Here is a 22,039-nt window from a genome sequence, read left to right as displayed (position 1 = left end):
AGTTTATGGTTGGTTTCTAAGTTAGGCTGCTACTGATTTTCCCCATGATGTTGCATGATGACAGATATAAAATACTGGGCTGAGACTTGGGTTCAGCAATTCAACAGTTGGATACATTCTGCATTGTCAGGATGCACACCCTGGAGCATTCCCTGCATAGTTTTTAATGCTTAAATTCAAAACAGCTTTAATAAGGTTCTGAAATATTTAGTGAACAAAAAAATAAGAGACCTGTACTCACTGTGTTTTTAAAAGTATTTGTGTAATAACTTGTTATTAATTATTCGTGCATTTTTTCCTCTGTAAGTGCCAGCATATCAGATCCACCAACAGCCAATATAAAGCCAACTCCTGTTGTGTCTACTCCAAGTAAAGTGACAGCTGCAGCTATGGCTGGAAATAAGTCAACACCCAGGGCCAGTATCCGCCCGATGGTTACACCTGCAACTGTTACAAATCCCACTACTACCCCAACAGCTACAGTGATGCCTACTACACAAGTGGAATCACAGGAAGGTTAGTAAAATAATACAGATATGGTTGGACTGATTGCCTATTTAGATTTATTACGAGAAAATGACAGTAATTTTGAAGATAAATGAAGCATCCACTACAGCTGAACTTCTATCATTGTAAAAATCAGCTAACTAAAGAAAATGAGGAGCTTTTAATATTTGAAGTACAAATATTAAATTTTTATTTTAATATTTTAGTTTAATATTTGAAGTACATACTTCCCAGAACTTGCTAATACAGCAGATGTCCTCCTTTCTTTCCTTCCTTTCTGCTCTGCTTTATTTTTAGCTAAAGAAGGGGGAAAATACAGCGTGTTTAATTAACTAGGACCAAAATTTTCACTCATAATGACTAAGAACATGTGAAATCCACTTTGGAAAATTATACTAAATTACTGGCTCAACCAAACATTGCTTTCTCACTGTAACTGACCTTTTCATTGCTTTCTTCAGTTTTTTCCCATGGCACTTTGTTACTCATCACAGCAATTACAACTTCGTATTTTATTCTGTGGTATACGTGCCTTTTTATTCCACTACATTGAGCTCCTCAAGGGCAAAAATCTTGGCTTCTTACTGCCTAACTCCACAGTAGATATTCATTAAAACTTTGCTACATGCATATTTCCTTAGATTCTTATCTTGACAAATGTTAGAATTCAGTAAATTATTTAAATATTTCTGTGCTATGAAAGTACAGAATGTTTTATTTCAGCTACACCAATAAAATATTTATATTTACTAAATATTTTACTAATTAAATTTACTATTATGATATCAATTAAAAACAAAATGATGCTTAATGAAGAATTCTAATTTTACTTTGAGCTTAATTTCATTAATTTTATTCAATAGTAATTTAAATGAATAGATGCAAAATTAGTTTCAGATATTTATTTAATTCAGCCAACGTTTTATTTCGTGCTGCCATATCAGTTACATAGGGAATACAAAAATGCATAATGCATTACGTTTACCCACAGTTTATTTGTCTACTAAGTACCAAGAGAATCTATGCAAAAGGTGACCTGTAACACGGAATAGGGAAGGATGATTTCAGCTTTGATAAGAGTAGAAGGCTTACATTCAGCATTATAATTATTTTTCAGCTATGCAATCAGAAGGCCCTGTGGAACATGTTCCAGTTTTTGGAAGCACAAGTGGATCTGTTCGTTCTACTAGTCCTAATGTCCAGCCTTCTATCTCTCAACCTATTTTAACTGTTCAGCAGCAGACACAGGCTACAGCATTTGTGCAACCTACTCAACAGAGTCATCCTCAGATTGAGCCTGCCAATCAAGAGTTATCTCCAAGCATAGTAGAGGTCGTTCAGAGTTCACCAGTTGAGCGGCCTTCTACTTCCACAGCAGTATTTGGCACAGGTAAAATTAATTTTAAAATGAAGTTAGAATAGACTTACGCATTTATAAGATCTTGGATATCTATCTTGAGTATTCTTTGTACAAATGAAGTTAGAATAGACAAATTCAATTATAATATCTTGGGTATAATATGTCTCAAGATTCTTTATGCATACTTGCTTTCTACTAGATATTAGAATGAATGAATGTATTACTAATATTTTATTTCATGTTTACTACTGAATAGGACTGTTTTAGGTCAGTTGTTTGTCATTACGATGGATTCTTCCTCTCCAGTTATTTTTTTTTTACTGATTTTTACATATTAAACAGTGCAAAATGTGTTGTATATAACTTAATGGAGGTCCAGAGGACTAAAAGATACCTAAGATAAGACTATATGCTGATTAACATACAGTGTAAATTTTTTCTTTTTCAAGGAATCCTGAGTTTTATGGAAGGTCCCATGTAAACTTCGTAAACATCAATGTATTAGTCAATCTCAGTGCCTCAGATCTATCTTAAAAGTTGGCTGGCTTTATTAAGCAAAGCTTGGGTTGGTATAAAAACATTGATTCAGAGTATAAGTTGCTCTTTGTTTACCCATCGCTTAGCATAAACAAAGTATGTTGATGGACATTGATCTAGGACTTACTTGATTGTATTTTAGTAATCTGTACAATTAAATGTTTACTGTGTTCTCCTTTAGTTAAGTGACCATATTGGCTAAGTTATCTTTATCTAAATTGAGTTATTTTCATGCTCTAATTCAAGATTTATGTAATTTCAAAGTTTCGGCTACCCCAAGTTCTTCTTTGCCAAAGCGTACACGTGAAGAGGAAGAGGATAGCACCATAGAAGCATCAGACCAAGTCTCTGATGATACAGTGGAACTGCCTCTTCCAAAGAAGTTGAAAAGTGTTACACCTGTAGGAACTGAGGTGTGTAAAGTTCTTTCTGTTTACTTTAACTTTATCAGTAGAGTTAAGGTACTCTTTTCAGTTACAGCATAATGAAAATTAACCCTGGGGCCAAAGTTTATTATCTGGAAAATAATTTTATTAACCTTTCTACAAAGATTCCACCGACAACCCAGGTATTATTGTCAACAGTGTTTTATATTCTTGCATATCTTTAATTGAATTTGTTTATATTTCAATAAAAAACAGTTTTAAAAACATAAGTTGAATTCCATTTCAAACTTAAGTCTCATGGACATAAACTGTTAGCTGCTATCTTTTTCTAAGATTAACCAAAATTATATTCTTTTTTTGTTAAGAATAAATTGTAATGAAGTAGGTTTCAAATCAAACATTAAGGCTACTAAATTAATTTTATTAGCTTGTATTAGTGTTCATAAATCTTACTTTGTGTATTCCGAGGAGGAATATGTTTATAATTTATAAATAAAAATATTTATTTTCCTATAGTTTCATAAAATTATAGATTGGAAGCGTTTTTTCAAATGAGAGAACTAACAAACAGGTAACCTTTACTACACTGATATGGTTAATATATTTGTGTATTATGATACAGGAAGAAGTTATGGCAGAAGAAAGTACTGATGGAGAAGTAGAGACTCAAGTATACAACCAGGATTCTCAAGATTCCATTGGAGAAGTAAGTAAAAACATACCTAAAGTAGCATACTGTTGCTTTTCATGAATGAAATTAGCTTTGACAAATTGAAACATTATTTGGTCTTTTTTTTGTTTTTTACTTGTTCTTATTATAGTTAATGGAATATTATTAGAATTAATCATTGCAGTGTCTACTTTCTTTTACTCATATGAGTTTAGTGTACTACCTTCTAAACTTGTATTAAATAAATATTTTTGTTCCTGTATAGCACAGATTTCCAGATATTTTAGAGTTGTGAACCAGGATTATTCATTATTTTAATTACATGGGAGACAAGAGAGCTGGTTACATCTTGAGTTAATTCATAGTACCCCATTTGCTGGTTCTCTTACTCCCCTGTATTATTTCCCTTACAGAATTAAAGTAATCCATAAAAGGAAGTGCATTTGTACACTTCTTCATTTTTTGGACTCTCATTGAGGTTCCCCTAGCGGAAAGAATGTAGACCCTGAAGTTACAAAGCGTGAGGTTTCATTCCTAGATCCACCACTAGGAAGCTGTGTGACTGTAAGAATGTCATTAACTCCCTGCATTGTCTCATTTGTCAAAAAATATAGTTTTTAAGATTGTAAAATACCTAAAATAGTACCTGCCACATATTAGGCACTCAGAATATTATTACTTTCCTTTCTGCCCCCTGTCCCACAAAATGAGAATTCATATTGTCATCCAGAAGACCCCCCAGGGTGGCTAAATACTGTTTAATAGAAAGGAGAGCTTTATTAGTGACACCATTTTGCTAACGAGGAAGAGATAGTCTCCAGTGTGGACCAAAGGTGTTCTGTCTTCACACAGGGAAGGGACAGGTATGCTTTTATGCCTCACAGGGTCCTTATTACACAATAGAGTCATACATATTCATCAGGTTTTGGGGGAAACCTATACATATTTATGAGGGGAACTGAGCACATGCACAGTAGGTAAACCTATATAACATACATCTCATATTCACTTTGGGGCAGGGTTTTAGCACTAAATTGAACTGGAATTTGACTGTTTACGTCAAAAGGTGACCTCCAGGACACAAAGACAGTTTGTGTGCAGCCTCTCTAAGCAGACTGAAACTAGCTTACGATGTCCGCAGTTGCTTGCCAGTGCTCTCTACAGTCAGAGTTGTAGTGGTCTGGATTGTAAATCAGAGATAGGAGTCTGATAATTTGCCCGATAGTTCCAATTAAGGAGTTTACGTAATGTGTATTTTTTTATTGTAACCATATGAATTTAGAAATTTGCCATGCCAGCCAGGCCCTGAACCCCTTGACCTTTGATTAACTTTTGTTTCCTTAACCTTAGGGTCTGTCTTAGTTGACGAAGGGGAATCTATTTTGGTCTCTCAGATCACAATGATAATAGTTGAAATATCAATATTTAACACAGAACTCATTACTATATGATCTAAGAAATTTTTATTTATTAACTAACTAAATCTTCATTATACCTTATAGTTACAGAAACTGATACTTAGGTAAAGTAATGTACTAAAGTTCACATAGCGTTGGAGCTTAGATTCAAACCCAGGCTGTGTAGTTTTCAACTGTCCTCTTAAACTTGAAACAGTACTTTACTCTGGATAAACTTTCTGGATCATCTTATGCTGTAATTATTTTATCCATGTAAAATTAAGGAATTGTCTCAAACTAACCATAAATAGCCATATTGCAAGTAAATTTTAGTTTCTTAGATGCATTAATTTTGTTAATTTTACCAGCTTTCTTTGACTAAAAACACTAAACTAAATCTTTAGATGAATATGTAGTACAGGTTGAGCATCCCTAATTTGAAAATTCAAAACTTTTTGGGTGCCAAAATGAAAGCCACATGTGTAATGTTCCACACCTGACTTCATGTGATGGGCCACAGTCAAAACTTTATTTTATGCACAAAACTATGAAAAATATTGTGTCAGATTAACTTCAGCCTATGTGTAAAAGGTGTATATGAAACATAAATGAATTTTGTGCTTATGCTTGGATCTTATAGATATCTCATTATGGATATGCAAATACTCCAAAATCCTAGAAAATCAAAAATCTGAAACACTTCTGGCCCCAAGCATTTTGGATAAGGGTTATTCAGAGTGTACTATAAATGCCATCTTTTTCATCTGTCTTTCAGAGAGCATTATTTCTAAAGAACATAACAATTTGAAAATAATAAGATGTGAATTTCTACTTTATTGTCAGACTTGGTTAAATTATACTGAAATCTTCTGTGAAAGCTTTTTCTTGAAATTGGCAAAATTGTGACTCCAAAGTACCATTTGAATTTTTATTCCACCCTTCTAGCATTGTCTACTGAATGTATAACAGTTCATTTTTTCTGATTTTCTGACAGTGAAGCAGATGTTCTTTATAAGTGTTGCTTTTCCTGAAATAAGCATGTCACTTTGAGGCACTTTTTAAATTAATACCATGACTTACTCATTGTTTCCATTATGGTATATGTAATTTTTTATGAATGTCTTAGTTTAAAAGATATTATTGCTGGCTTGTGTAAATGATTTTAGTGAGTGCTTAAGCCAAAAAGACATTTAACTTTTGATAGTAAATATCAGAAATGAAGTTAAAATAGTAATTTCTTTCAGAAGTTAACAAAATAGAATTGTGTAAATAGGTTGAGCAAGGAATTATTTAATGTCTATTTATTTTGGTTTGAAGCCTTGGAATCATTGGAGTTTTGGGGAAGGAAAAGCTGTTTGTAAAAAGAGAATGATAATAACTTATGTAATCAGTGCATTTCCTTGTAAAAAGACAATGATAATAGCTTATTTATTCAGTGCATTTCCAATTAGTTCTAGTTTGGGAAAACCTTTTTAAACATTGCGGGCCCATGAGTATTTTTTTTTTTTCTGACTTTGGTCTGCAGCTGTACTGTGCAGTAACCACACTGGCTATTGAACAACTGAAATATGGCTGTCCAAATTGATATAAAGTATATATCAGATTTTGAAGACTTAGTAGAAATTTTAAAATGTAGAAATATTTGTTTAATAATTATTTTTTTTAATTGCATTTTAGGTTTTGGGGTACATGTGAAAAACATGCAAGGTTGTTGCATAGGTGCATACATGGCAGTGTGATTTGCTGCCTTCCTCCCCTTCACCTATATCTGGCATTTCTCCCCATGCTATCTCTCCCCAACAGCCCTCCGCCGCTGTCCCCCCCACTCCCCCCCCAACAGACCCCAGTGTATAGTGCTCCCCTCCCTGTGTCCATGTGTTCCCATTGTTCAATACCCGTCTATAAGTGAGAACATGCGATGTTTGATTTTGTGTTCTTGTGTCAGTTTGCTGAGAATGATGGTTTCCAGTTTCATCCATGTCCCTACAAAGGACGTGAACTCATCGTTTTTGATGGCTGCATAATATTCCATGGTGTATATGTGCCACATTTTTCCTGTCCAGTCTATCATCGATGGGCATTTGGGTTGGTTCTAGGTCTTTGCTATTGTAAACTGTGCTGCAATGAACATTCGTGTGCATGTGTCCTTATAGTAGAACGATTTATAATCCTTTGGATATATACCCAGTAATGGGATTGCTGGGTCAAATGGAATTTCTATTTCTAGGTCCTTGAGGAATCGCCACACTGTCTTCCACAATGGTTGAACTAATTTACATTCCCACCAACAGTGTAAAAGTGTTCCTATTTCTCCACATCCTCTCCAGCATCTGTTGTCTCCAGATTTTTTAATGATCGCCATTCTAACTGGCGTGAGATGGTATCTCAATGTAGTTTTGATTTGCATTTCTCTAATGACCAGTGATGATTAGCATTTTTTCATATGTTTGTTGGCCTCATGTATGTCTTCTTTTGTAAAGTATCTGTTCAAATCCTTTGCCCATTTTTGAATGCGCTTGTTTGTTTTTTTCTTGTAAATCTGTTTTAGTTCGTTGTAAATTCTGGATATCAGCCCTTTGTCAGATGGGTAGGCTGCAAAAATTTTTTCTCATTCTGTTGCTTGCCGATTCACTCTATTGACTGTTTCTTTTGCCGTGCAGAAGCTGTGGAGTTTGATTAGGTCCCGTTTGTCTATTTTGGCTTTTGTTGCCAGTGCTTTTGGTGTTTTGGTCATAAAGTTCTTGCCTACACCTATGTCCTGAATGGTTTTGCCTAGGTTTCCTTCTAGGGTTTTTATGATGTTAGGTCTTATGTTTAAGTCTTTAATCCATCTGGAGTCAATTTTAGTGTAAGGTGTCAGGAAGGGGTCGAGTTTCTGCTTTCTGCATATGGCTAGCCAGTTTTCCCAACACCACTTATTGAACAGGGAATCCTTTCCCCATTGCCTGTTTTTATCAGCTTTGTCAAAGATCGGATGGTTGTAGTTATGTTGTGTTGCCTCCGAGGCCTCTGTTCTGTTCCATTGGTCTATATCTCTGTTTTGGTACCAGTACCATGCTGTTTTGATTACCGTAGCCTTGTAGTATAGTTTGATGTCCAGTAGTGTGATGCCTCCCGCTTTGTTCTTTTTGCTTAGAATTGACTTGGCTATGGGGGCTCTCTTTTGGTTCCATATGAAGTTTAAGGTGGTTTTTTCCAGTTCTGTGAAGAAGGTCATTGGTAGCTTGATGGGGATAGCGTTGAATCTGTAAATTACTTTGGGCAGTATGGCCATTTTCACGATATTAATTCTTCCTAACCATGAACATGGAATGTTTCTCCATCTGTTTGTGTCCTCTCTTATTTCGTTGAGCAGTGGTTTGTAGTTCTCCTTGAAGAGGTCCTTTACGTTCCTTGTTAGTTGTATTCCTAGGTATTTTATTCTCTTTGTAGCAATTGTGAATGGCAGTTGGTTCTTGATTTGGCTCTCTTTAAGTCTGCTATTGGTGTATAGGAATGCTTGTGATTTTTGCACATTGATTTTGTATCTTGACACTCTGCTGAAGTTGCTTATCAGTTTCAGGAGATTTTGGGCTGAGATGATGGGGTCTTCTAGATATACAATCATGTCGTCTGCAAATAGAGACAATTTGACTTCCTCCTTTCCTAATTGAATACTCTTTATTTCTTTTTCTTGCCTGATTGCTCTGGCTAGAACTTCCAGTACTATATTGAATAGGAGTGGTGAGAGAGGGCATCCTTGTCTAGTGCCAGATTTCAAAGGGAATGCTTCCAGTTTTTGCCCATTCAGTATGATATTGGCTGTTGGTTTGTCGTAAATAGCTTTTATTATTTTGAGATACGTTCCGTCGATACCTAGTTTATTCAGAGTTTTTAGCATAAAGGGCTGTTGAATTTTGTCGAAGGCCTTCTCTGCATCAATTGAGATAATCGTGGTTTTTGTCTTTGGTTCTGTTTATGTGGTGAATTACATTTATAGACTTGCGTATATTGAACCAGCCTTGCATCCCTGAGATGAATCCTATGTGATCATGGTGGGTAAGCTTTTTGATGTGCTGTTGTAATCGGCTTGCCAGTATTTTATTGAAGATTTTTGCATCTATGTTCATCATGGATATTGGCCTGTAGTTTTCTTTTCTTGTTGAGTCTCTGCCGGGTTTTGGTATTAGGATGATGTTGGTCTCATAAAATGATTTGGGAAGGATTCCCTCTTTTTGGATTATTTGGAATAGTTTCAGTAGGAATGGTACCAGTTCCTCTTTGTATGTCTGGTAGAATTCGGCTGTGAACCCATCTGGACCTGGGCTTTTTTTGGGTGGTAGGCTCTTAATTGCTGCCTCGACTTCAGACCTTGTTTTTGGTCTATTCAGGGTTTCGACTTCTTCCTGGTTTAGGCTTGGGAGGAGGCAACTGTCCAGGAATTTATCCATTTCCTCCAGGTTTTCTAGTTTATGTGCATAGAGTTGTTTGTAATAATCTCTGATGATGGATTGAATTTCTGTGGAATCTGTGGTGATATCCCCTTTGTCATTTTTTATTGCATCTATTTGGTTATTCTCTCTTTTCTTTTTTATTAGTCTGGCTAGTGGTCTATTTTGTTGATCTTTTCAAAAAACCAGCTCCTGGATTTATTGATTTTTTGTAGGGTTTTTCGTGTCTCTATCTCCTTCAATTCTGCTTTGATCTTAGTTATTTCTTGTCTTCTGCTAGGTTTTGAGTTTTTTTGAGCTTGCTCCTCTAGCTCTTTCAATTTTGACGATAGGGTGTCAATTTTAGATCTCTCCTTGCTTCTCATGTGGGCACTCATTGCTATATATTTTCCTCTAGAGACTGCTTTAAATGTGTCCCAGAGATTCTGGTATGTGGTGTCTTCATTCTCGTTGGTTTCGAAGAACATCTTTATTTCTGCCTTCATTTCATTGTTTATCCAGTCAACATTCAGGAGGAAGTTGTTCATTTTCCATGAAGCTGTGCGGTTCTGGGTTGGTTTCTGAATTCTGAGTTCTAACTTGATTGCACTGTGGTCTGAGAGACTGTTTGTTATGGTTTCCGTCTTTTGCATTTGCTGAGGAGTGATTTACTTCCAATTATGTGGTCAATTTTAGAGTAGGTGTGATGTGGTGCTGAGAAGAATGTATATTCTGTGGATTTGGGGTGGAGAGTTCTGTAAATGTCTGTTAGGTTTGCTTGTTCCAGGTCTGAGTTCAAGTCCTGGATATCCTTGTTAATTTTCTGTCTCATTGATCTGTCTAATATTGACAATGGTGTGTTGAAGTCTCCCACTATTATTGTGTGGAGTCTAAGTCCCTTTGTAAGTCTTTAAGAACTTGCCTTATGTATCTGGGTGCTCCTGTATTAGGTGCATATATATTTAGGATCGTTAGCTCTTCTTGTTGCATTGGTCCTTTTACCATTATGTAATGTCCTTCTTTGTCTCTTTTGATCTTTGTTGCTTTAAAGTCTATTTTATCAGAGATGAGAATTGCAACTCCTGCTTTTTTTTTGCTCTCCATTCGCTTGGTAAATCTTCCTCCATCCCTTTATTTTGAGCCTTTGTGTATCCTTGCATGTGAGATGGGTTTCCTGTATACAGCACACTGATGGGTTTTGGCTTTTTATCCAATTCGCCAGTCTGTGTCTTTTGATTGGGACATTTAGTCCGTTTACATTTAGGGTTAATATTGTTAAGTGTGAATTTGATCCTGTCATTTTGATGCTAGCTGGCTGTTTTGCCCATTGGTTGATGCAGATTCTTCATTGTGTTGATGCTCTTTACCATTTCGTGTGTTTTTGGAGTGGCTGGTACTGGTTGTTCTTTTCTATGTGTAGTGTCTCCTTCAGGAGCTCTTGTAAAGCCGGTCTGGTGGTGATGAAATCTCTGAGTACTTGCTTGTTCACAAAGGATTTTATTTTTCCTTCACTTATGAAGCTTAGTTTGGCTGGATATGAAATTCTGGGTTGAAAGTTCTTTTCCTTAAGGATGTTGAATATCGGCCCCCACTCTCTTCTGGCCTGTAGGGTTTCTGCTGAGAGATCTGCTGTGAGTCTGATGGGCTTCCCTTTGTGGGTAACCTGACCTTTCTCTCTGTCTGCCCTTAGTATTTTCTCCTTCATTTCAACCCTGGTGAATCTGAGGATTATGTGCCTTGGGGTTGCTCTTCTAGAGGAATATCTTTGTAGTGTTCTCTGTATTTCCTGGACTTGAATATTGGCCTGCCTTGCTAGGTTGGGGAAGTTTTCCTGGATAATATCCTGAAGAGTATTTTCCAGCTTGGATGCATTCTCTTCGTCACATTCAGGTACACCTATCAAACGTAGATTAGGTCTTTTCACATAGTCCCATATTTCTTGTTGACTTTGTTCATTCCTTTTTACCCTGTTTTCTGTAATCTTGCTTTCTTGTTTTATTTCATTGAGTTGATGTTCGACCTCTGATATCCTTTCTTCTGCTTGGTCAATTCGGCTGTTGAAACTTGTGCATGCTTCGTGAAGTTCTCGTGTTGTGTTTTTCAGCTCCATCAGTTCGCTCATATTCCTCTCTAAGTTGTCCATTCTCGTTAGCATTTCGTCAAGTCTTTTCTCAAGGTTCTTAGTTTCTTTGCATTGGGTTAGAACATGTTCTTTTAGCTCACGGAAGTTTCTTATTATCCAATTTCTGAAAGCTGGTTCTGTCATTTGATCACACTCATTCTCCATCCAGTCTTGTTCCCTTGCTGGTGAGGAGTTGTGGTCCCTTGTAGGAGGAGAAGTGTTCTGGTTTCGAGTGTTTTCATCCTTTTTGCGCTGGTTTCTTCCCATCTTTGTGGATTTATCAACCTGTTGACTTTGTAGTTGCTGTCTTTCTGGTTTTTGGTAATTTTAAGTCTGCAGCAGCAGAACTCATAAACCCCCTTTTCTTCCCCCGAGGTGTTCTGTCCCAGGGAGTAGGGGTTTATGATTTTCCGCTGTGTGGTTGCTGTTTTCCCTGCCCACAAGGTGGCAGCCTAGTCACACTCAGCCTGCAGAGGCTTCGCTGAGCTGCTGTGGGCTCCGCCCAGCTTCCGTGTGAACTTCCCTGCAGTCCTGTTTATATGGGTGTAGTTAGAACGCTTCCGCTATGTTGGCCCGCCCCTGTAGTGACGGAGTCTCTGTAGTGGCGGGTTGCCTTGGTAGATTGCCCTGGGAACTGCAGGGTGCCTCTGTAATGGAGGACACCCCTCCTCCCCAGAGCTGGACCGTCCCGGGTTCAGTTGTGTTTGCAGTGGCCCTTTTTTTGCCCGGAAATCTCCTGGCTTGACTCCCTGTTTCAGCTCCCCTTGCTGGCTAAGAGGGGACACCGCCTCATCTGCTCTGCCTCCGGAGCCGCTGCGTCGGCTGGAGCCGCGGCTCTGAGATTCGTGGCGCTGGCCTGGCTCCCCGTTTCAGCTCCCCTTGCTGGCTTAGAGGAGACTTAGTCTCTCTCACTCTGTACAGGGAGCCGCTGCCCCAGGGTGCAGGCCAAGCGGCCGCGCCGTTCGAACCAGTGGCGCTGGCGACCCATGGGGCTCCTCTGCCTGTGAATCTCCTGGTCTGTGGGCAGTAAAAATCCTTCTGAAAGTGCGGCGTCCACTCACCCTCTGCGCTTTCTCTCGGAGCTGCAATCCCGAGTTCCTCCTAACCGGCCATCTTAGATCGCTTCCAGTTGTTTAATAATTTTTACATTGAGTACAGGTTGAAATAATATTTTGGATATAGTGGTTAAGTATATTATTAAAATTGATTTCATGTTTTTTTTAAATAGCTACTAAAAAATTTAAAATTACATATGACATATTTCTGTCTCACAGCACTGATACACAATATCACAGTAGTAGTTTTGAACACACATATATTTGTTTATTTTTTTCTCTTTTTCTTATTGGAGTATTAACCAATAAGATATATAATAATTCTTCAACAGGAAGACATTAAAGAAACTGAAAGATTCATCCTCTTTCTTCAAAAATACTTGATATTTCATTTGTAAAATTAAATGCAGCTGGGTAAGGTAGCTCATGCCTGTAATCAAAGCACTTTGGGCAGCCAAGGCAAGCAGATCACTTTAGTTCAGGAGTTTGAGACCAGCCTGGCCAACATGGTAAAACCCTGTCTCTACTAAAAATATAAAATTTAGCCTGGTTAATGGGGGTGCCTATAGTCCCAGCTACTCAGGAGGCTGTGGCAGGAGAATTGTTTGAACCTGGGAGGCAGAGGTTGCAGTGAGACAAGATCCTGCCATTGCACTCCAGCCTGGGCAACAACAGCGAGAGTCTGTCTCAGAAAAAATAAGTTAGATGCTACTGATCCCTAAGTATTCATTAATCTTTACTTTGACCTATAATGATACCTCATACAGTTTTAGGTATGTTTTTAGGGGCTTTGAATTTTTTATTTTACTTTTTTATTTTTAAAGGGAGTTACCCAGGGTGATTATACACCTATGGAAGACAGTGAAGAAACCTCTCAGTCTCTACAAATAGATCTTGGACCACTTCAATCAGATCAGCAAACAACAACTTCATCCCAGGATGGTCAAGGCAAAGGAGATGATGTCATTGTAATTGACAGTGATGATGAAGAAGAGGATGATGATGAAAATGATGGAGAACATGAGGTAAATTTGATTTGAAATCAGCTAGTGTTTTTAAACTATTGGATGAAAGTGCTCAAATCCTTGAGATTGCTAATGCATTGGTAAATTCTGGTTCCCCATCAGCTTAAATAGATTATATTGTTGTTATTCTGTCTTAATTAGTTCAGAAATCAACATTTTATAATGAAAATTAGTGTAGAGCCAGTGATAGAAAGCCCATTTAAAAAATTATTATTATTATATTTTTAAATGATTGATGAGTCTTTTAAGTCTTATTGATAAGTGATGGTGTGACTTTAAATGTAACTGCTATGGTTTCTGGAGATAAAAAGAAGAAACAAAAATTGTTTTTGTTTCCTCTTTGAGCCCCATAGTCCATTTTTGTCACTGAAGTGTATATTATTTATATGTATAGTCAAATTTTGTATTTTATTTTGGGCTTTAATTCTGTATTGACAGCTTCTCATTTAGGATTCTTTCATTAATAAAGCAACATTTTCCTAAAGCTCCTGATATAGTGTAATTTTATCGTTTTCTTCAACTTCACCTGTTTAAATTTAGAATTAAAGTGGACCACTTGGCATTTAAGGTCTGACATCTAAGGTCTATATCATCTTTGAACAATCTCATGCAAACAGTTAGAATTCAGAATTCATCATTATTGTACTAATTCCAGTAAGTGTCACAGTTGTGATATTTGGTGCTGCTATACTAATTCCATACAACTCTCAGGACAATTCCTGTCTTCTGATATTAATGAGTCACTTACATTTCTAGATTTGGATCTAGACATGCAGAGCTTGTGGCCCATATTCTAAACTTATTTATACCTGTGGAATTTTCTACTAGGACTATGAAGAGGATGAGGAAGATGATGATGATGAAGAAGATGACACAGGGATGGGAGATGAGGGTGAAGATAGTAATGAAGGAACTGGTAGTGCCGATGGCAATGATGGTTATGAAGCTGATGACGCTGAGGTAACTGGCTAGAATTTTGACTATTCATAGCTTCTAAGAGCTTGCTTTAACTTGTTGTTTTCCAAAAATACAGAAAGGCCTTTGAAATTCACTAAAACCTTGGGGGTTTTGTTCATTTGTTTTGTTTTTTGTTGTTATTGTTGCTTATTTGTTTTTGCTGTGGTTTGGTTAATTATTCTGTCTGTTTTTTTTAAAAAACATATTTATTTTATTTGAGCATTGTGTTATCACACTTTGTTTTTAGGGTGGTGATGGGACTGATCCAGGTACAGAAACAGAAGAAAGTATGGGTGGAGGTGAAAGTAATCAGAGAGCTGCTGATTCTCAAAACAGTGGTGAGTTTTTTTATTAGTCTTTCTTGAATTGAATATCTCTGGTAGTATTTTCTAAACTAGAATTGCACTTAATTACAATATATAAATTTATTTAGTGAATTGCTAAGGAAGAGATTGGCTCTTCTTCTAGCTTTGTGACTGTTACGCTCTCATAAAAAGTCTTCTATATTTATGACCGTTAGGTGCTGTCATTATACTCTTTTCTGCCTTACTGGGCTGCTGTAAGATTCAAACACATTTATAATGCTGTATGCTGCCACTGCTCTTAAGAGGAACAGTTAAATTAGGGACTACTTGTAACAGAAGTTCACAACCAGAAGAGGTCAGTCTGATCAAGCTGCATGCTTCAAGATTTGGGGATATCAGAGCTTTGCAGTGTGGTCTGGTTTTCCAGTGAGTAAAAGATTTGGAGCAATACAACATATATTTTGTTAAATCTTGGAATTGATGAGTCCTGCAGGTCCATTGAAAACTTGTGGGCATTAAAAGACTGTGGAACTTACAGAAAATAATTTTATTTTGAAATATGTATTAAAGAACTAGTGGTTATGTGGATAATAGGTAATAATTAACAACTAATACTAAGCCAAAATCATTAGTGTTGACATAGTTAAACCTTAGATGTTTAGACTAATAGGAAATATTGTGTCCGGGTTTCTGTAGAGGCCTGAGTATTTAAAAGGGCAATATATATTCTCATTTGAACTAATGTAAAGCAAGAATAGACATAAATTTAAACTTTTAAATTTTTTAAGAGAAAAATATATTAATATTAAGTCATGTAATAAGTAATACTATTTTTACTTTTAAAAGGAGATGAGAAATTGATAAACTTTGGACAACAATTTACATTTTACAAACAATTTGTAGTTTAAGAAACATTTTTGTGTATCGCATAGTTGAAATATAGAGGGAGGAATTTTTGCCACTATAGGTACTATCACTAAACATTTTTTGAGAGCAAGTATTCATGACCATTTTTCCCAGATATAAGACATGTAATAGATGCTCACTGATTACTTGTGAGGATCTCTCTCTCTCTCCTCTTTGTCCTTCCTTCTGTCCGTCTGTCCATCCTTCCTTCTTTCCTATTTTTTTATTTTCATTTTTGCAACCAAGCAAAAATAGACCTAGTGGCCTGAATAAAATTAATGGATGGATATGAATACATTTCAAACGACTTCACTTGTATTGAATTATTTAATTCTTATGGTGAACTTAATGAGGTTTAAGTACCAATGAAGAATCTGAATGACAGAAGTAAAATGACTTGAGGTCACATAGCTAGTAAGAGCTCTAAGTATTAGAACAAGGATCTGAATCTCTGAAATTCTGTGACATCCTGTTCAACTTTTCATAGTGGAAGACAGCTTCTTTTGTTGCTGTGATGTATGTAGAAGAATATGCAGACAATTGAGAGACTGTTAAAATTCAAAATTCGGGAAAATCAAAAGATTAAAATGTAGTTGTAAGGCTTTTCTTTTGTCTTTATCATATTTGCTTGTTAGACTGATTCTCTAGTGGTCTAACCTTTAACTAATTTGCCTACTTTATTAAAAATTACATAATCCTAATTTATTAAATTTTAATTTTACTTTATTGTTTTAATTTATTAAATGTTTATCATGTGTTAGCTAAGAGCCTTGTGTTCATTATCTGATATCTTTAGAAAAGTCATTTTAGAAAAACCGTACTTGGAGGTTACCTTTGCTCTGTTAACCAAAAAATAAGACTCAAAGAGGTTAAGGGACTTGCTTGCCCAAGGCCACACAGCTAGTAAGTGCGGATCCCATTATCTGTGGGTATAAAGCCCACATTTGTTTCCATCACACCTCACTACTTTACTTCTGAAAGTATGAGAGTAGTGAACATTCTTGTTCGCAAGATTTATGCTAATAAGGATTGTCCAGGTATTTTTGTGGTAAATTTGGTAGTTCAAAAGTAAGCTTCTCTTTTCCTGTAGGTGAAGGAAATACAGGTGCTGCAGAATCTTCTTTTACTCAGGAGGTTTCTAGAGAACAACAGCCATCATCAGCATCTGAAAGACAGGCCCCTCGAGCACCTCAGTCACCAAGGCGCCCACCACATCCACTTCCCCCAAGACTGACCATTCATGCTCCACCTCAGGAGTTGGGACCACCAGTTCAGGTATTGAAACTACTGGTCATTATGAAAAATGAACTTGAAAAAAAATCACTGCTTTTCTCCTTTTCCATTATATATTTCTCTCTTGGGTTTTAAAATTAGAAATCCCATGAACTTTTTGGTATTTTTGTACATTTTTATAAAATTCTTTGAACCAAAACTAATCTCTGAGTGATGTTAAGAAAGGCAAGGTTTACTAAAAGTTGTGCATATATTGAAATGATTATAGTCATAGCAAATAAAATTCTGTTATTTCTCAAGTGAAAAAAGAAAAATTTTCTTGGGTTATTTCTTTGAGATGGAGTTTTGCTCTTGTTACCCAGGCTGGAGTGCAATGGCGCGATCTCGGCTCACCGCAACCTCCGCCTCCTGGGTTCAGGCAATTCTCCTGCCTCAGCCTCCTGAGTAGCTGGGATTACAGGCACACACCACCGTGCCCAGCTAATTTTTTGTATTTTTAGTAGAGATGGGGTTTCACCATGTTGACCAGGATGGTCTCGATCTCTTGACCTCGTGATCAACTCACCTCGGCCTCCCAGGGTTTTAATTAAAGTACATTTTAGCAGCTCACCACTATCTGATTTGAAAGTTTTGTTCTGTACATTGCATGTATTTATAAAAGATAAAGGAATTTCTGTTGTACTTAACAGAAGAATATTTTTTCTCTCATTTTTTTGATAATCACATATTTTAACTTTTAAATTTAATGAAGGTACGTATGACCCCTTACATTTATAATGTAGTAGGGTTGGGCATCTCTTAATCAGAACTACTTGCAAAAAGAGTAGGAAAAGTATAAACATTCTATTAATCTTGCTTAAGTTTTACCCTATGACATAGTACATGTAAACACTGTCAAGTATAGAGTCTGCTAAAGTACCACTAATGAAAATAACTTCATGATGGGAAAAAATAAAGTCTTAAAAGGATCATTTATGGAAGCTGCAAAATATGTCCAATCTGTTCGTTTAGAATTGTCTTAACTGGAAAACAGTTTATAAGATAATACTGCTGTTTGAACTCCAAAAGAGTGCTTTCCAACACTTCCAACTAAGGAAATAGGAATTAAATTTGTTTATATACAAGATGGTATCATAGATTGGTTTTAAGTATTGATTAATAATTGATCTGTTGGCTAATAGAATGTTTTTTGTTGGTTAATATTATAGACTATATAGTTTAATATTTGTCATTGATTAAAAGTGATTTCTTGGCAGGTTTTCCTGAGAAAATGTCCTAATAACATATCTGCTACCTGTTTTGTTGGCAGCATAATAAGGTGTATTTTTTGATATTTGATGTTTGTTTCTTAAAACAAATGTAATTCCTTTTTCTTGACATGCAGAGAATTCAGATGACCCGAAGGCAGTCTGTAGGACGTGGGCTTCAGTTGACTCCAGGAATAGGTGGTATGGTGAGTACTTACCCATTATGTAAAAGTAATTCATTTCTTCAGCAAATATTTATATAGTCCACATGTGCGGTGTTTTGCCTGTTAACTCTATTTTCTCTCTTTGTTTTAGCAACAGCATTTTTTTGATGATGAAGACAGAACAGTTCCAAGTACTCCAACTCTTGTGGTGCCACATCGTACTGATGGATTTGCTGAAGCAATTCAGTAAGTTAATGAAAGAGAAACATATTTTGTAACTAATCAAACTTTTAGTCTTTCTCTATTAATTTGTTTATCATTTGATTAACTCATTATTTGTTGAGTACTGTGTACTCACAGTAGTACTCTACTGTGTACTAATAAGTACTTGGGGTAGGTCAGTTGAGGATGTATTGTTAGGGAAAATTATACAGAGGTGAATGAAATACAGTTACTTCTACCAAGAATTTTGAATTTAAAGACTATATAAGAGTGGTTAGGAACATAGCCTCTAGAGTCAGAATGCCTGTGTTTGAAACCTAACTCTACTGTTAAGCAATAGGCTTTGTTATTACAAATGAAGAAGTAATTTATTTCAACAATTAAGGGAAAAGAATATGAGATGATTTAATGGGGATGATATTAAATTCAGTCTTGGGGAAGAATAGCATTTATTGAGCATTTTCATGCATTAATTTATGTAATACTCATAACTTAGGAGTGTAGACACTATTAATGTTTTCATCTTACATATAAGTATACTGAAGCATAGACATGTTAACTAATTTGCCAGAGGTCAGACAGCAACAAAGTAGCAGTTTTTAGTTTCAAACCAGTTAGTCTGGCTGTAGAACCTATGTTAAGTGTTGTGCTGTACCATGCCTCTTAAAGGACTGAAAGACTTTCCATGTGAAAGTATACATGTTTATTTGTGACTAAGGTAGTAGTTGCGTAACAGGATGTATTTGAAGATCAGAATTCTAAAATTTCTACAAACTTGGGGAAAGGTTGATCGTTCTGTAGATGTGGTAACACGGCAATTAAAACGAGTTTTAAACTTCCTCAGTTAGCCACAATTTACCTTGGCTAACACATTTTTGCAAGCCAACCAATCAATTTCAGCTCCTTCCCTCTGAAAGTCAGCATTTGGGAACAGACTCATTCCAATAAACACACAGAATTCTGAATACCAGCAATCAACAGCAATTTCACTCAAGCGAATGTCACTATTCCTGTGCCTCTAGAAGTCAGCACTTCCTGAACTCCATGTTTCCTAAAGACATTAATAGCTCACTAGCTAAGGAAAGATAGGATAAGGAATAGGCAGAGGAAAAAATAATGCTGAGTTTTATGTACTGAATTATAGGCAGAAAGGTAAATGATAGGGTGTTGATAAGGGAGAAAGTAAGTATTTAGCTATCTAATATGAGAATTTTTGTAAACCTTGGGAGCTAGCTAGTGAACTCATAATAAACTAGAGTGGTGACCTGATTTTTCTATGAATGTAAACTAAGATAAAACTTTGGGGAGCCGCGATGGCTCCGGCCAGATGTCCTGGCGCTTGAGGAGGCGAGGCTATGAGTTTGATGCCAAGCTGGGCAATACGAGAACCTCTCATTCATTGAAGAAAAAAAAAAAAAATTTAGCCGGGCGCGGTGGCTCAAGCCTGTAATCCCAGCACTTTGGGAGGCCAAGGCGGGTGGATCACGAGGTCAAGAGATCGAGACCATCCTGGTCAACATGGTGAAACCCCATCTCTACTAAAAATACAAAAAATTAGCTGGGCACGGTGGTGCGTGCCTGTAATCCCAGCTACTCAGGAGGCTGAGGCAGAAGAACTGCCTGAACCCAGGAGGCGGAGGTTGCGGTGAGCCGAGATCGCGCCATTGCACTCCAGCCTGGGTAATGAGCGAAACTCCGTCTCAAAAAAAAACTTTGTCTCGTGACTTCATTCTAACTCTTTTTGTTACGTCTCGTATTGAGTTTGTGTTGCTTTTAATATATCTATATGAGGATATCAGACATTCAAGAAATGTGAGGCATAGTTCAGGAGAGCTGAAAGTTATTTATATATAAATCACAGGTTCTTATTATTATTACTAAATTCATTGACAGCTGATACTGTAAAAGGGTTTTTATGAGTAAGAAACCTTTCAAAACAAATAGACTTTATTTTCAGTCTGTTTCCTTCCCAGTTTGTTGATCTTCATTCTTCCTCCTTCCTATATTCTTTCCACCATTGTGGTTTAAACAGGTTACCTTTAAATTTCATCTTAAATTAGTTATTGTCCACTTAGTTCCCCACAGGTTGCTGGTGTCCCTAGATTCCGGTTTGGGCCACCTGAAGATATGCCACAAACAAGTTCCAGTCACTCTGATCTTGGCCAGCTTGCTTCTCAAGGAGGTAAATAGTTAAACCTTTAGATCTCCTGAATTTGTATGTTTTTGGTAATAAGGTATTGCAATGTGATATAAGTGGGGGGGGAGCAAAAATAAATATTTAAAAAATTGATATTTAAGTAATCTGTTTGCTAATGTATTTTTAAAAAGCTATAATATAGTTATTAAGCACTGCCTTACATCTTATTTTTCCGACAAAGTTCTAATGCTTCTTTAAGCATAAGGGTTAGCTTTTATATTAGTATCTCTTCTGGCTCCTAGTGTAGTGTCATACATGTCGTAAGTATTCAGGAGTATGTGTTGAACCAGTAAATATAGGTATTACTAGCCATTTTAAAATTGTTGGAAGGAATGCAGCATGTTTTCTGTTTATAGTTTGACACTTATAACATTCCTAATTAAATATACAAGACTAGTTGTGTTTTTTGTATTCACATTACTTAATAAAACAAAAAATAAAAAGTCAAAATATGTGAAATAAAATGACCACTACATTAAGTAGTAGAATTAGCTAGTTTTCTACATGTGAATTATGCTATTTGTGGAATTGATTAACTTTTAATCCTCAGTTGGAATTCATATTACCCTCTGTATTTCTGGGAAGCTGTCTGGCACTTTGTAAATGAATAGAGAATGCATACTAGTTTTATAATAATCTCAATCTCTAGCCTTCATAAAAGTCATATAAGGTAACATCTGCTTGTTTAGGATATTAGTTGTAACACTGAAGGCCTCTACTTAGATGAAATTGTAAGTTGACTTTATAAGTTTAAATGTTATGCGATTTTGTGACTGTATGTTAGTAAAATTTCCTAGACTTAGGCATCAGATCTAGGCTTAAATTGGAATGCCAACACTTACTAAGCTGTGTAACCTTGAGGAGATTACAAAGTAATTAACTTTCTTGATCTGCAGTTTCGTTAGCAGAAAGAGGGATGATCAATAATACCTTGCTGTTTTGGTAAGGAATAGAAAACAACATAATGCCTAGTAGTTCATAGTTGGATACTCGATAAAATTCACTTGTGTGAAACTCTAAAATGTTTTAAGGGTACTTTAATTAGCATTAGAGAGTTTAAAGGATGTCTTTAAATTGTATTTAAAATTTTGAGGCCCAGTGCAGTGGCTCACACTTGTAATCCCAGAACTTTGGAAGGCCAAGACAGAGGATCACTTGAGGCCAGGAGTTCAAGTGCAGCCTGGACAACATAGCAAGACCAACCGCTGTTTCTACAAAAATGAAAAATAATTAGTTGGGCATGGTGACCTGTGTTGGTAGTTGTAGCTCCTTGGGAGGGTGAGGTGGGAGAATCACTTGAGCCCAGGAGTTTGAGGCTACAGTGAGCTATAGTAGTGTCA

The 22,039-nt window shown here is 36.4% G+C and overlaps 1 protein-coding gene across 2 annotated transcripts in view; it reads left to right on the top strand.

The window, feature by feature from the left end:
- TPR (translocated promoter region, nuclear basket protein) overlaps positions 1-22,039 on the top strand; it is a 66,580-nt gene that overhangs the window by 38,238 nt on the left and 6,303 nt on the right. The window contains exons 36-46 of one of the 2 annotated variants that reach the window (XM_012444396.2): positions 308-516; positions 1,625-1,897; positions 2,651-2,817; positions 3,413-3,496; positions 13,268-13,468; positions 14,297-14,428; positions 14,673-14,763; positions 16,727-16,911; positions 18,254-18,322; positions 18,432-18,526; positions 20,578-20,684. In XM_012444396.2, coding sequence (XP_012299819.2) covers positions 308-516; positions 1,625-1,897; positions 2,651-2,817; positions 3,413-3,496; positions 13,268-13,468; positions 14,297-14,428; positions 14,673-14,763; positions 16,727-16,911; positions 18,254-18,322; positions 18,432-18,526; positions 20,578-20,684 — 1,613 coding nt within the window. The remainder of the gene's footprint in view (positions 1-307; positions 517-1,624; positions 1,898-2,650; positions 2,818-3,412; positions 3,497-13,267; positions 13,469-14,296; positions 14,429-14,672; positions 14,764-16,726; positions 16,912-18,253; positions 18,323-18,431; positions 18,527-20,577; positions 20,685-22,039) is intronic. The other variant, XM_012444397.2, reaches the window with a different exon arrangement.

This window comes from Aotus nancymaae, unplaced genomic scaffold (assembly GCF_030222135.1).
Source record: "Aotus nancymaae isolate 86718 unplaced genomic scaffold, 86718_ANA_hifiasm-v0.15.2.pri h1tg000108l, whole genome shotgun sequence".
NCBI lineage: Eukaryota > Metazoa > Chordata > Mammalia > Primates > Aotidae > Aotus > Aotus nancymaae.
The sequence above is the reverse complement of the archived record's forward strand: the minus strand, read 5'-3'. Positions and strand labels throughout refer to the sequence as shown.